Raw genomic sequence first — 15925 nt, 5'->3', positions numbered from 1 at the left:
TCAGTCTGAGTGTGGACGTAGCCTAAGGTGAGAGTCTTACACACCAAGTAAAACATCTTGAAAATCTTGTTTTAAACGACATTTGAAGTCATTTACCTTTGAAAAGCAAAAACAGCAAATAGCTCACCGAATGTAAAGTAGGCAATCTCGTCAGGAAGCGAGGCATTGCTGAGGTCTTCATCAGGCACATGCATGTCCACGTATTGCTGGGCTTTGGACGCCTTGAGGAATGCCATGAACCGTGCTGTGAAGGACGCCACGAAGATGGAGAGCATGCCAAAGTCCAGAACATTCCACAGGTGCATGATGTACTCTCTGGGACCATCGCTCCAGATCTCCTTGCACTCAGACCAAATCATACCTGTTGATGTCAGTTCCAAATACATAAGCACACAGAAGGTTCTCATGATTAGATGAACGCAAATAAGCAGATGTTCACTTTTAAGCACATCATTTATAAAGACTTCACCACTTGAGATTCAAACATGTTGTCATTGGGGGAAAAAAAAAAGCAAAAAAAACACGTGTGTGCTCCCTTTGAAGCTGAAACGAGGGACAAATTGCTTATTTGCGATGCAACCATCGGTGTAATCCCTGCAACAATGACTGTGACTTGAAAGGAAGCTGCTGGAATCATAATAACTGTGTTCTACCCAAACCAATTGACCATTTAATGCACCTATACGCAAGCACATAGTGGGTCCGTAGATTGTCATTGAAGCACAGTACTGTCAACTAATATGATAAACAATGGAACCATTGTCTGAATCCCAATACGGTATATGAATATGTTTGAGTGTGTGTATGAAATGGCAAACAGCAGGTAGTGAAGCAGCTGTAGTCTGGCAGAAATTGCACTTGATTATCTTTCCATCCTCACATTTCCTTTGTTGTTGTCTAGTACCATTTCGTTTTTCACTGGGCTCTATCTGTTCTCATTACGCCACATTGTGCTGCTCTGCCGAGGTCGCAAGTCCATCCTGCTTTTTGTCAGGACTCTACTTCTGTAAGTCGGCTTCACGCTGGCAACTTAAAGAAATAAAACTTGACTGATGCATTCGCTGTGTAATTCTACTTCATATCAAATTGGGAAGGAGCTACACCGGCTTATCATCATGGTGCAGAAAATGTATAATATAGATTCAATTAGACTATGAAAAGGCTGACTGGATTCTTCAGCTTGCTTTATCATAGATAGACCAACGATATGGATTTCAATCTAATTGAAAATGCAAATCTTTTTTTAAATTCCCTCCATCTTGATTAAATTGGTGTAGATTTGTTTGTATGCATATTTCTGTTGCTATTTTTTTTATGTTTAGTGACAACCTTGATATCTTTCTGCTGTGAAGGTTGCACCACTTTAAGTTTTGTGACAATGCAGACATAACTGACATCATTAAAAAACAATAAGCAAGAAAAATAACATCTTTTCTGAATAATTTCTTCAACATGAAGATGTAAACACACCACTTGGGTTTGATTAGTTGGTGCTGCCTTGCCTTGTCTGGTTTTAAAATAAAGATGGTGAATAAAAGTACCATAATGGTCTCTTCCTATAAACCTGTCACAACTTACCCAACACCCACTTCATGATCAGCATTTCTGTCCAGGAAAATTGAGTGGTCTTGACTCGGAACACCTGCCGTGGGTGGTCTGTGATGGTCTCATTGGGCAGGTTCTTGACACCCTCAAAGCGGTCAGAGGCGTTGACAACCAGGAGTCCCAGGAAGATGGTGAAGGAAACAGCATGAGCCACAAATTTCATGAATGGGCTCCGGAGTATCTGACCCAGCTGGAAGACGAAAGACAGGAAAAAGTTAAAGTACACCGAACAAAGTTACACCATCATTATACCATACACTATGCTGCAAAAAATAAAACGATTAATAAATTAGTTTCCAACTAATTTGATAATCGTTTTTCGCCAGCAGCTATGACCAGTCCCGTTTGGGTCCTTGTTTGTGTGTAATGTGAGGCTGTGCTTGCGTGCCAGTGATTCGAGCAAGGGAGAGAGAATTCACTGCTGCTGTTGCTCGGTTGCTGAATCAATAATATTACGAAGTAAAGAGTTGCATTGTCTTTTTTGTTGTTAGATCCCATGTGCCTCCATCAGAGGTGAATAAACGAAGCCAAGTGTAGAGTTTGTATTCTTTGTTACTTCTTAGCATGGCGTGCTAAGCTAGTTAATGCTTATGCCAATTCGTGTCTTAAGTGTCCGTTTGTATTGTCTTTTGGAGAAGCATATAAGCACTTGATGACACTTGAATAGCATGTGTTAGATAGTAAAGTGTCATTTCTTTTTATAAAGAAACCACACACAAAAACCCATTCATTCAACAACTTTCAACACAAACTCCTATTCAAGCTGTAAATTGTCATACAAGAGTGTGCTTTGAAATTGGATTTGCATTGTATTTGTGAACAGCTGTTTGATAAAGAAAACAATTATTTCAGTCTGCCTATTCCTTATTTGATTTTGTTGTTTAGTTTGTTTTAAAGAAATTAAATCAGTCATTGACACAATTTATATCAGCGCTTTGCCCTCAAGAAATGTCAACAAAGTGTCAATCAGCAGCACTTTTTTAAAATTTGAATGAACAGGACTTTTGTCTGATATGTGTACGGAGATTTTTTTTTTTTTTAATCTTTTATACTCAGAACCTTCATAAAAAACTTGAACAAGTTCTATGAACTTAAACCAGTACAATTGTAGACCACAGTTAAGTCAGGAAGCTGTAATAAAATATTTATTTTTGAAAGAAATAATCATCCATCTTGTCTTCACTGTTGTTTACACATGCCTAAAATTACTTCAAGTTATATTGTGAAGGTAATTGAAAAAAGTGACATTTATTCGATGAATCGATTTATCGTTTAATTAATCGTCCGATTAATCAATTATAAAAAGAATCAGAATCGTTTGTTGCAGCCCTTCCATACACATCCCGAAAACACATCTGATTATTTGTTATGCTCCGATGAAAGCAACGGGGACTTTTTGGATGTCTGGCACAATAAAAATACTTCTCATGAATAAAAGAACTCTATCCTACATACATATGCATTGTGGTTGCAGTATCATGCTTTGCAGCTGGTTTTCTGCTGCAACTGAGGCCGAAGATGAGTTATGAAAAATTTGAATTGAAAAGTGTATTCACTCTATAATGTCTTGACTATTTGGAAAAATTAACAAAAAGAGCATATGCTTAACAATTAGGAACTCAGTGGAGACAGAAAATGCAAGCGGGTTCTGCTAATAAAAATTCTGGCAATAAAAATTCCAAGGTGTGTCAACTGAATAAAAAATGTGCTATAACATACTGTACTTGCGCGTGGTTCCAGATTCACTCTTCAAACCTGCTGTGTTCAATATTAGCGTCCCACAGGAGACCACCACTACTGTCTGCAGGCATTGCAGCACATAAGGTCACACTGTGGTTTCAGTGCCATGTGTGTGCACACACGAAAACACGCATTTTGCAAAATCCTCCTCGAAACATTTCCATGTCACGAGACCAGCATTACTTCAAGCTCCGAGATGCTGTGCTGATTGCATTGATACACATCATCCCCTGCTTAAATGATACACTCTTCCTACACAGAAAACGGTAAATGACTTTTGCAAAAAAAAGTGAGCATAATTCAACCAACTAGTAAAAATGTGCTGCGTGTGAAAAGTGAAAGGCTCACCAGATATGCAAGGATATTCTAAATTAATCATGGACTGCATGGACAAACCCTAAACCTTGACAGCATGAGAGGGGCACTCATGCTCTGGGAATGAATAATGCTGGAATTCAATGATTTGATTTGATTTTTTTTGTATTTCTGTAATGGGTTATTAATTATGCAGTATCATTATAACAAAAGTTCATATAGATAAGTTTGTACTGAGACAAAAAAATACCATTATTAAAAAAAAAAAAAAAAAAAAAAAAAAAAAAACAAGAATAAGCAGTAACTCACAATGTTACTAATTACTTGTGTATTATACCTTTTTTTTTGTACTTGAGTACATTTTTGATGACTAATTCTACTTTTAATTGAGTAATATTATTGTGAAGTAACGCTACTCTTATTTGAGTACAATTTTTTTCTACTCTACCCACCTCTGCCCACTGGCAATAATAACCCCAAAGCTATGGTAACAGATGTTCTCAAAATTCTTTCAAATGTTTACAACAAAAGAGAACATTAATTTTAATAGATGAGGCTCAAAGTCTCAGTTCAGGGTATTTGAAGCCTCATGATCCCACAGTCCCTTAAAAACACTACAACCTTCATGTCGGGCACGTGGGTTTTGATTCATGGATTCTCTCTTGTGGCGCCTTGGTTTTAAATCTCTCACGAAACGAGTTAGAAAAAGTACAAACAGGGTCTAAAACAGGGCAGCTATATAGGGCGAGAACCCAAAACTACAATAAAAGATAGTTAGACAAAAGCAATACATTTGACAAAGCTGGACCATAGATTTCATAATGATATTGACAGGACACGGGGCGCGGGGTTGATTAATAAGGGGCCTGCATTGTTGGCGTGGCCGTCAAAGCTGACCAAGTAGAATCACAAAGAGTTTTTTTCGTTGAAAATTCTTGTGAATAAATGCTTAAATCCCTGAATTCTTTATAGAAATTGATGTAAAATAGTCCCGATTCTTGGTTAAAAGCAACACAAAAAAAGGTGCAGTTAGCATTTATTTTTCGTAAAAATGTCGATGCTTGTCTGTTAGTCAATGTGGCAGCAGCCTTACAACAAAGAGCTTTTTACATTGAAAACTCTTGTGAAAAAACGAAAAATATAATAATTTACCTTGAATCCTCGGAACTAATCACTCCTGAGAAGATCCTTCCTGTTTGTATATGGTACAGCTTTCGTACTTTTTCAACATAAATCCGGCGTTGGATCGCTGTATGTGTCGCTGCGACCGAATGCGAATAACTGAAGCGAATTGTGGGATGGCACCGTACTTGAAGGAAGTGGCGCAGTGAAGGTCGAATCTGACCCGTCAATATCAGTACGAAGTCTATGGCTGGACTGTAATATTAATCCTATTTGTCATGCATATACAAATGATAAGAATTCCTCAAACTCTCAGCTAAATATTTCCAGAGAAGTCCTCCATTTTTCTCGAAGATATATAACAAAATCTCTTTCACATTTATGAAAATGATTGCACAATTAAACCCAAAGTTAATCTTTTACTCACTCTCAGCATGAAAAACCTCTGAAAGCAAACACCCCTCTCACCTTGTCTAAAAAATTAATCAGTCACACATTTGAAGCACTTAAGAGGTCCCGTGCAGGGTTTATGAATCCTACTGCACACCTATGTACACACATGCGGGACAGTGGTAAATTTATAATGATAACGCCGAGGATTAAAAGATTATAAATCAAAGTTATCTGGAGATTTGCATAACAGCTCACTCACCTCATGAGTATATGTCATATTACAGCCTGTCACTTTAGATTCTAATCTACCAAATGCAGGCAAGGGATACAAGACCAGACAAAACAAACCATGCCGTAATTTCTATTATTCCCGAATTCAACTGTTTTTAAAATATTGTCTTGATGGTTAAGGAAACAGTGAATGGGTGGGTGTGCTCACCTTGCTACATGGCATGATCCAGTAGGCAACAGCTAAGAACGGTAGACCAACAGTCACCCCCAGCACAGTCCAGCATTTAACCCCAATTGACTGCTGCCGGAGACCAGGAAGGTTCTCATACCAAATAGTCAGGAGCTGCTGTTGACAATTCGGATGGGCCACAAACTAAGGAGAGAGGACCAAACAGAGTGTTTTTTTAACAGGTAATTTCATTATAAATTCAGAAAGTAGGCAATGACTGGAAAATGCTGTTTTTTGGCACATGCAGTACAGACTGACATTTATAATTAATCTTTCTTGTTCTTTCATTCCCTTTCTTGCTTTGTATCTTGTTTTAAACCGTCACAAGACAGATCTCAGAAAAAAAAAAAAAAAACGCATCACGATAAAAGTCAGACAGCAAATAAGACAATAAAACAGATAAAATCTGAAAACATTAAAAACCCTTAAGAAATAAAACCAGGATATACTAATCTGCTTATACTAATACCTAAGCATTTAACTGAAAATTTGAAATAGAAAAACTAGAAAAGGAACCAGTAACACTTTGCTTAATACTTCAGTGTCACCATACGACAATCAAGAGCCGCTGACATTTATTGATTTTCAAGTTGATTACATGGCATGAAAAAAAATAGATACTTTGTCCTTGTTAATTCCATTTTTTGGTCTTAAATTCTTACACCATAATGGTACAAATTAACCATCGAAATTATAATAGACATTATGGGCTCATAAGGACTACACATACACACATGCCTTGAACTTTTCCTCTATTTCACACAGAAAATCACATGACCATTGGAAAAGGGAAGTAGTTTGGGTCCAAATTAGCTATAGTAATCAGCAGTTAAAGTCAAATGCACTCATTTGAGTGTCAAATTGATAAAACGACACTAAATTTAATCCAACTCTCAATCTAACCTTTTGTCCTTTATCCATGAGTCTGCTTCATCATTTTCATAAAGTGTGAATCTGTGCTAATTTGGATGCGGCAATTTTCCAAAACACACACTCCACTGACCATTCAGCACATTGATTTATACGCATTGACCCAAAACAATTCCCATCCCCGAAAGCAGCAACATGCATCACAAACAGTCATGCGCCACCTGGTTTCCATGGCAATCGGCCCCCTCCCTTTGAGTTTGTCTCCTGTGCAATTATCTCCGAGTATTGGTCATGCTTGCTTGTACAAAATTAAGTCAGACATAAACAGTCTAGCTAACGCACTACATGTGCATATATAAATGAGGGATTTGTCAGAGGAGAGAAGATAGAAGGTCACATAGTTCAACTGTGTGTGAGAGAAAAAAACAGAGATATCAGTAATGGGAATTGGTGATTGGTCTGACATTTAATCAAGCATAGAGTCCAGTTTGCAATGGAAAACTCCGAAGACCTTGTACATAATGAAAGAGTCTTGCACATGGAAAGAAAGGTATAGAGCAGCTTACCAGCATGCGGTGACTTACAGGTGGTCTAGAATGAATGTGGCTGCAGTCTAAAAGGCCAAGTCACTCAGATATCTCATTGAGTGGTCTTCCTCTAATCAAATGCCTTGAAAATGATTTCTGGTTTCCAGCAACCTTTAACTTACACTCTGGTATACAGGCTAAATCATACATTCCCAGCACATACATCCAAAAAGCACAAAAACATCCCCTCTGCATTCAGACTGCAAAACTGAATTGAGCTTGCGTTAAGCTGCCCGTGGCTGATTTTGACTGATTTTTATCCCTAAATTTGGCTGAATACGTATCGAAAAGTCTACACACCAGATTTTTATCTATTTTATAAATGGGGAAAAAAAAAAAAAAAAATTTCAAAACATTTTTTCCACCATTGTTTTAACCTCTAACAAAGAGTCCTTATCCACCTTAGTCAAGGATGGAATTATAGCCATTAAAAAGTATATTTAGAAAAAAAAAAAAAAAAAAAAAGGCAAAATTACCGTAATTTCCCGAATATAAGGCACATCCGTGTATAACGCGCACCCCAAATTTACTTGTAAAATCGAGGGAAAATTAGTGTAGCCGTGTATAACGCGCACCCTAATTTTAGCACCAATAAATAGAAGAATACAAGAAAACAGAGCTCGTGTACAGATACAGAAATGTCATTTTACTGACTGGTGAAACACAGCACAAGCATAGCACATTGGTAGTTCAAAACATTACCGTAAAATGACAATATGTACGGTAATAATATGATTTGACAACTTCTCCAACTTACCAGAATCCAGGAGAAAACAAAACAGATGTGGCTTTTCTTTTAAAGACTGCTGTATAACTTGCTCGTTTCATCATGATGATTAAATGTTTCCTCCATGGATAGAAACGGTAAAATGAAAGTGAGAACGTAAATTGGAAATCCGTGAGAGCCAATCGCTGTAGACTAACAAGAGGAACTATTCTTTTTTGGGTTTGAGTTTCCCAAGGGACATATATAGTTGAAGGACACAGAAAGTCTGTGTTTTGTCTCTCTTTATTGCGGAGCTGCAATAAATGTCGACTCAAATGAGTTCAAGAAACTAAATTCTGTGCTTTATGAAGAGTGAAAAAAGCAGAATTTAACACAGACGAAATCATTCGAACAATCAGAGTGAAGTATTACCGTGTGATGAGTTATAACAGAATTCACCGGCGGAACTTATGTTGACACGTTGTATAGTTCCCGGGGGGAGGTATTTTGTTGAGGGAACAGCCGGAAAGATAGTTATATTCCGCGGGTTGCATGTGAGACAGACATTGCTAGCGTATTTTGTTGCAGCCTAAATGTCAATAAAGCAATGCGGATTAGCTCCGTTGTTTGATAGTCCCCCTCCAACTCCTTCCCTAGCTCGCCACGACCGAAACAAAATGGTGACGTCATGTTCCATAATGGTCGGCAACAGATCGCTGCATACGTTTCTTCAACACAACATGGCTGTTTTACAAGTCGATTTTGGGGGGGGAAAAGTGCGCGTTATATTCGGGAAATTACGGTAGACAGAATTTAAAAAATCTTGAAAAAATGTCAGGAAAAGCTTACTAGAACAGCTGGACTTAATTTGGCGTTAATCAGAAGCACTTTAACATGAGATTGATGATGAAATATCAAGAGTCACGCTAATGGTGGAAAAAGTTTTAAAACTATGTAATTTGATGTCTATTACATGAAAATCAGGCATTCAAACTGGGGTGTACAACTCAGATAAAATACAGGCAAAACACCGTTAAAAAAGCGACGAGTCTGAGTGTCAAGATTCTCGCAACGGAGTAAAAACGGGAAATTAACTTTAAGGTCCGGGTATTCTTGGATTTAGCAATTGAGTAGGAGACAGAACTCAGTCTGAAGCCTCACTTAGGATCACCTGGATTAAAATGCTTGATTTGACAGACTATGTAAAACAGCCCATAGAAAAGTATTTCCAATATTTTGTCTCCCTTATTTATAACAGGAGTGAAATATTAATGAGCATCCCCTAGTGAGTAATTAAAGTAATATCTCTCCAACTGACCATTATTATCTTCGTGAGGGCATAATTTTTAATAAAGCTGTTTTGAATAAATCTCATGAGATTGTGTAATAAAGTGTCAGTAGTGTGAAAGATGGAGGACTAATATTTCCTATTCCATTTGGCAAGTTGGCTCTTGCAACAAAATACAAAAAAAAAAAAGTCTGAAATTCAAGTCTTAATGGTCAAAGAACCGCTAATTTTTTCCTTCATTTTGAATCCTGTAGTTTATAGTGCAGTGCAGTGCAGTTTATTTGTTGATTTATTTGGGTTAATAGGTACCACTTTATTTGACAGCAGTGTCATAAGACTGTCATAAGACCGTCATAATTATGACATGACACTATAATTATTACTGAATGCTTGTGTCATTAAGTGTCATCACTAACTCCATTTATGTTCAGCTTGGATCTTTTACATCCATTCAAAAGTAAAATAATTTGCCGGTTAACACTAAATGACATCTGTTATAAGCATGTATTAATGCTCATGATAGTGTCATGTCATAATTGTGATAGTCTAATGACAGTCTAATGGCGCCACTGTCAAATAAAGTGTTACCAAATACCATAACTAGCAATTAATGAAACAACTGGAACAGTCAGTGAAGAAATATTTAGCACAGTATATGAATTTTGATTGTTTTTTACATCTGTAGCACTGCAATGCATGCTAGGAGGCATGTTGGACAACAACAGTGTTGACAGCAGGTGGCATCAGAGGTTGACTATCTCCCCCAAGGGAGCAGTGATGGCCAAATGAAGCTTCTTGAAGCAATGAAGCTTTGCAGCCAATTGGTTCAAAGCTTCATGGTGGTTCATTTGGTCTTATGACATTCATATAATGTCAAATAAAGGGGTACCGGTAATATCTTTTGGTGTAAATATCCCATAATACAGTGAGGACAGCTGCGGATTATAGTCCAGTACGCTTTATCTATGAACAAATGCTGTTTTCGTATCAGATTTGGTGGTTGGCAGGTGCGCCTGATAGTGCTTAAATTACCGTGTCCGACTTTTTTACCTTCTTCACTTCATACTTGATAGCCAGTTTGACACGGCTGAGGCAGGGACGGTTGTAGGGGCTTGGCGGACACAGGTCAACATCGCCGTTCACAATGGCTTCCACTTCCTCCGTGTCCCGACAAAGGTCCAGCACCCCCACCACAAAGTCTTTACACTGCATGGACAGCTTACGGTAATCATTCTGAAAAGTGGGAGGAAGATAGAGCTGAACTAAATGTCATATTCAGTATATTTTTTACAGATTCATCACAATGTGGTTTAGAATCTTTGACTCATTTGATTCTGAATTGAATTTGAATTGTCCTAGTTATAAGCATCATTGCCATCACACAAATGATCGCCTAGGCTTGCATCTATTAAAAGTACAAATATAATATAATACAAAATTCTTTTAATATAAGTGTAAAGGTTAGACAGGGTTATATTGGGATTTGTTTCACTCTTCTTTATGAAATATTGCCTGACATTATAAAAAGGAATACTATAATATGCTAGTGGTTTTCATGATATTGTTTGCCAGTGGGGAAAGTCTCCTGTTTTATGTTGGGTATGAAAAAAAATGAATAAAAAAAAGAAGATAAATGAACAGGACCAAATCACTTATGTCTGTTCAGCTGAATGAATAAAATCAATATTGGAGTTAAAAGAGTAAATAATGATCAAATAAATAATAATTGGGACAGTCATAAAAACAGATCAACAATACATTATATGACTTTCAACAAAAACAGTTGGAAGCATTGCAACCAGAAGATACTGTCCGATTTATATTTTTCATTTAATCTAACATTTTAGCAGTGTAATGATAATAATCCAAAAGTTAAGCATACTTTCTCTATGAGACATAACATGAGTCTTTATCTCGATAACAATCATGCTTGTTCCCAAGAAAAAGAGAAAGACAAGACTTCAGGGTAGAATGTATAGTGTATAAGAATGTAAGTAAAAAATCCTGGAAAGGGCCGTGGCCTCTCAACTCAAAACCCACCTCACCAATAATAACCTGTTTGAACTCTTTCAATCTGGCTTCCGATCACAGCACAGCACCGAAACAGCCCTTCTCAAAATAACCAACGATATTCTTCTCTCCTTGGATTCCGGACAACTCACCATCCTCATCCTTCTGGACCTCACTGCTGCCTTCGACACAATCAACCACACCATCCTGCTCTCCAGATTAGAATCTTTACACATCACTGGTACCGCACTTTCCTGGTTTCGCTCCTACCTCACTGACCGACAACAATTCATCGCCATCAATCATTGCACATCCCCTCCTGCTCCCCTACCACAAGGTGTCCCCCAAGGTTCAGTTCTAGGTCCCCTCCTCTTCATTCTCTACATCCTCCCCCTTGGTCAGATCATCCGCAAACATGGACTCCAATTTCACTGCTACGCTGACGACATCCAAATTTACATAACCACACAACAAATCTCGCACAGCACCCAATCCACACTTCAAAACTGCCTCAGTGAAATTAATTCCTGGATGCAAGAAAACTATCTTCAACTCAACAGTAACAAATCAGACATAATCATCTTCGACCCTGCAGCCCACATCATAGACAGTCAATTTTCCCTCACCCTCAACAACTGCACCCTGCCTTTCTCAACACATTCCCGCAACCTTGGTATCATTTTTGACAATAAACTCAGATTCGACCACCACGTCAACCATATCACCAGAACTGCCTTCTTCCACCTCAAGAACATAGCCCGTCTTCGCCCCTCCCTCACCTTCTCTACTGCTGAAACCCTCATCCATGCCTTCATAACCTCCAGACTTGACTACTGCAACAGCATTCTCTTCGGTTCTCCATCCAAACTCATCAAAAAACTACAATATATCCAAAACTCTGCTGCACGCCTTCTCACCCAGACCCCCTATAGGAACCACATTACCCCCGTCCTCCACAAACTGCACTGGCTTCCTATTTCATACAGAATTCAGTTCAAAATCATCCTTCTCACTTACAAAGCACTCAATAACTTGGCCCCGCCCTACCTCACAGACCTTCTCTGTCCCCACACCCCTTCCCGTCACCTCCGCTCTTCTAACAGAAACATCCTCGCACCGCCCAAACAAAGAACACACCGAACTAGGGGGGACAGAGCCTTCTCCGCTGCCGCCCCCTCCCTTTGGAACTCACTCCCAAAACCCATTCGTTCATGTTCAGACCTTCCCACATTCAAAAAACTGTTAAAAACTCACCTTTTTAAACTAGCTTTTAACTTATAATTATTTTCTTGTTTTGTTCTGTCCACGTTGTTTGCTGTTTCTGTTCCTACTGTAAAGCGTCTTTGAGCATTGGTAAAAGCGCTCTACAAATAAAATGTATTATTATTATTATTAAGTAATGTTTGCATGAAAAGACCTGCATCAGGTTAGTACACCTATACAGTGTATCACAAAAGTGAGTACACCTCTCGCATTTCTGCAGATATTTAAGTATATCTTTTCATGGGACAACACTCACAAAATGACACTTTGACACAATGAAAAGTAGTCTGTGTGCAACTTATATAATAGAGGTCATTTACTTTCCCCTCAAAATAACTCAAAATATAGCCATTAATGTATAAACCCCTAGCAACAAAAGTGAGTACACCCCTATGAAAAAACGCACATCCCTAAATGTCCAAATTGAGTACTGGTTGTCATTTTCCCTCCAAAATGTCATGTGACTCATTACAGGAGTGCTGTCAATATTGCTGCAGAGATTGAAGACGTGGGGGGTCAGCCTGTTAGCGCTCAGACCATACGACGCACTCTACATTAAATTGGTGTGCATGGCTGTGACCCCAGGATGAAGCTCTTCTGAAGACGGTACACAAGAAAGCCCACCCGTCTCATCAGACCATAGAACATGGTTCCAGTAATCCATATGCTTTGTTGATACGTCTTCAGCAAACTGTTTGTGGGCTTTTAATGTGTACTGTCTTCAGAAGAGGCTTCCTCTCGGGGTGACAGCCATGCACACCAATTTGATGTAGAGTGTGGCATATGGTCTGAGCACTAACAGGCTGACCCCCCACCTCTTCAATCGCTGCAGCAATGCAGACAGCACTCCTGTAACGAGTCACGTGACATTTTGGAGGGAAAATGACAAGCAGTACTCAATTTGGACATTTAGGGATGTACGTTTTTTCATAGGGGTTTACTCACTTTTGTTGCCAGGCGTTTAATTATTGATGGTTATATTTTGGGTTATTTTGAGGGGAAAATAAATTAACTCTATTATATAAACTGCACAAAGACTGCTTTTCATTGTGTCAAAGTGTCATTTTGTCAGTGTTGTCCCATGAAAAGATATACTTAAATATCTGCAGAAATGCGAGAGGTCTACTCACTTTTATGATACACTGTACGTATGAAATTAGACTCACGATTCAGGGTCTGTGGTTGGTGCCGTGGGGCATGAGGTTGAGATAAAGAAATTCTGTTGTGAGAATGAAAATGGAGCCAGTTGTGTGAAGTAGAGGGAAAACGGTTACTGTTGAGTGACTGAAATATAAAGTGAAGTCATGCAGGATGTGTGAAGATGGGTTTACCAAAAAGCATAGGTTGTGTTATTCTTATAAAAAGGCTAACATCACTCTTTCATGTTCATTTTTTGTTAAAAAATGTTGTTTAAGGATTTAGCTACAACTTGCATATTTTACCTTTTTTAAACAACCTCAATTAGTAGTGACATGCATTTTAGCTTACTGTAGATCACATCACCTTCATTTGCCCCTCATCCTGGTGAGGCCCCTCCAAATGATTGAGAGTTTAAGTGTCTGCATGTGTCCATGGGCTCTCATGAGAAATTGATGTGCTGTCTTGGAAAGCATGTTGTTCGGAGATAAATATTCTGCTGCCAGGGAAAGTCCTGATCCATGTTTTCATAAACTGCTCTCATCACTGTGCTCTGACACGTTGTGTTTGTGCGGCTTGTTTGCACTTGACTTTGTGCTCATAACATTAAACCCGCCCTTTTGTGTGGGCAAACATCTCATAAAGCCTAACTATAGTATATGCATTTAATCAGGTTGTTGACACTGAGGATGAGACTGAATCATATGATTGATTACAACCATGTCAAAAGCCAGCAAAGCTTTCCGTGAGTAGTGAAATCAAGGTCAGACACAGAAAAATTATTCTTTTCCCTTGGTAAAGGTTGTTTTGCTGTTTGTATTTTGTATCAGTCGGATGCCCCCTCCCCCCAGACACAAACACAAACACATGGATGAGAGGCACCGCCATCTCATCAGTCCTCCTATCTCGTGTGGCTTCCCTCAGGATGTGTTTCTGATGTTTGTGTTGCAGTAGGATAGCAACATTTGTGAACAGGACTGTTCAGCTCTTCAACTCCATTACTGGATTCCACCACCTGCCCACCCTTGAGAACCCTAGCCAGGGTCTCCTTTTTCCAAACTTCCCAGATTCCCCATTTTCAGACATTGTGCCATAGTGAAATGATGACCAAAAATATTTTTGGGAAAAAGACAGGGAGAGATGACAGGCTGGTGATAATGAAATGGTAATGAGACAGATGAGCGCCGACACAACTCTGTTCCCTTAGGTGCGCCCTTCTCATTAACTTGTCTGGAGACGAGAAGAACAGTGACGAGTGGAGAGGCTGGATGACAAACAAGATTGGACGGAGAGAAGGATGAGCGGATGAATGAGGTGAGGGAGAAATTAAAAGAGAAAAAGCACATGGGCTGATAAGGGAGGAGACGATTCATCAGCGAAATTGAAATTGTTATCAGATCACTGTTATCTCATGTGATGATTAAACTGTAAATACAATGTAGTGTGTAATCAACCTGAACAACACAATGTGAACAAATGTATTGGGAATCTCAGCCATTACATCCATTGGAGGAGAAAATAGAAAAATACATCAGCCTCCCCTTTACTGCTATGATAGCTTTCGCTCATTTGGGAATTCCTTTATGGCACTCGCATTGTGCACTGTACACACAATCCTGGAGCAGAAATGTGCTTTCCCCGAGTCTTCCGACACAAATGCAATTGTACAGAATAGACTGATAAGAAGGAAAATTAAGATTCAACGGGAATTCAGAACCATTACCAAACCTGATTGACTAATTATGTCAATAAGTGTTGTTTCAACGAACTTACTTTTAAAAAGAGAAAAGGTAATCGGAAAGTAAAGAATGGCAGGTAGATAGATTTACATTGAGTTTAGGTACAAATGTCCAGCAGCTCACATGTATTTGTGGCGTAAGAACAAACATATAAAATTACATTTACGGTGAAATATTGACAAATGTTTTGCCAGGTTCTGTTTAAAAAAATGGGAATTGCTTAATATTAAAGATGCACCGATACCAGTATCGGCAAAGGGGGCCGATCCGGCCCAAAATGGTGGTATCGGTATCGGTGAGTACCAACAAAGAGGGCACCGATACCATTTGTCGGTCCAGTATTATAAAACATGACCACAGCCTTTTTTTCTCCTGACGCTCACTACACTAGTTGTTGTGTGAAGACACGTGATCACTTTGCATGCCAAAAAACTATTGCTATTGGCTTGCTCCAAACCAATGAAAGTGGGCCAATGGCTGCTCGTAACCAATGCCGGGGCAGCTTTTTTATATGTAGGAAAAACAAACTACGAGAGGAAAATGTCGGCGGTCTGAAAATATTTCAGCTTATAATGTCCGTCGAATACAATGGCTGCATACAAGATTTGTGGCCTGAAAGTTTCGAAAAGTGGAGTTAAATCGACCAGTTTCAATACCTCGACCTTAATAATACATTTGAAGACCAAACGT

The 15925-nt window shown here is 38.8% G+C and overlaps 1 protein-coding gene across 1 annotated transcript in view; it reads right to left on the bottom strand.

Annotated features, from left to right (window-relative positions):
* The window catches only part of LOC130924415 (short transient receptor potential channel 7-like), a 99793-nt gene that overhangs the window by 65262 nt on the left and 18606 nt on the right, over positions 1–15925 (bottom strand). The window contains exons 3-6 of the mRNA XM_057850966.1: positions 10137–10319; positions 5615–5779; positions 1579–1795; positions 128–361 (exon numbers count right to left, since the gene is read on the bottom strand). Coding sequence (XP_057706949.1) covers positions 128–361; positions 1579–1795; positions 5615–5779; positions 10137–10319 — 799 coding nt within the window. The remainder of the gene's footprint in view (positions 1–127; positions 362–1578; positions 1796–5614; positions 5780–10136; positions 10320–15925) is intronic.

Source organism: Corythoichthys intestinalis, chromosome 11, assembly GCF_030265065.1.
Source record: "Corythoichthys intestinalis isolate RoL2023-P3 chromosome 11, ASM3026506v1, whole genome shotgun sequence".
NCBI classification, from domain to species: domain Eukaryota; kingdom Metazoa; phylum Chordata; class Actinopteri; order Syngnathiformes; family Syngnathidae; genus Corythoichthys; species Corythoichthys intestinalis.
Note: the sequence above shows the minus strand (reverse complement) of the source record. Positions and strands in the feature narration are given on the sequence as shown.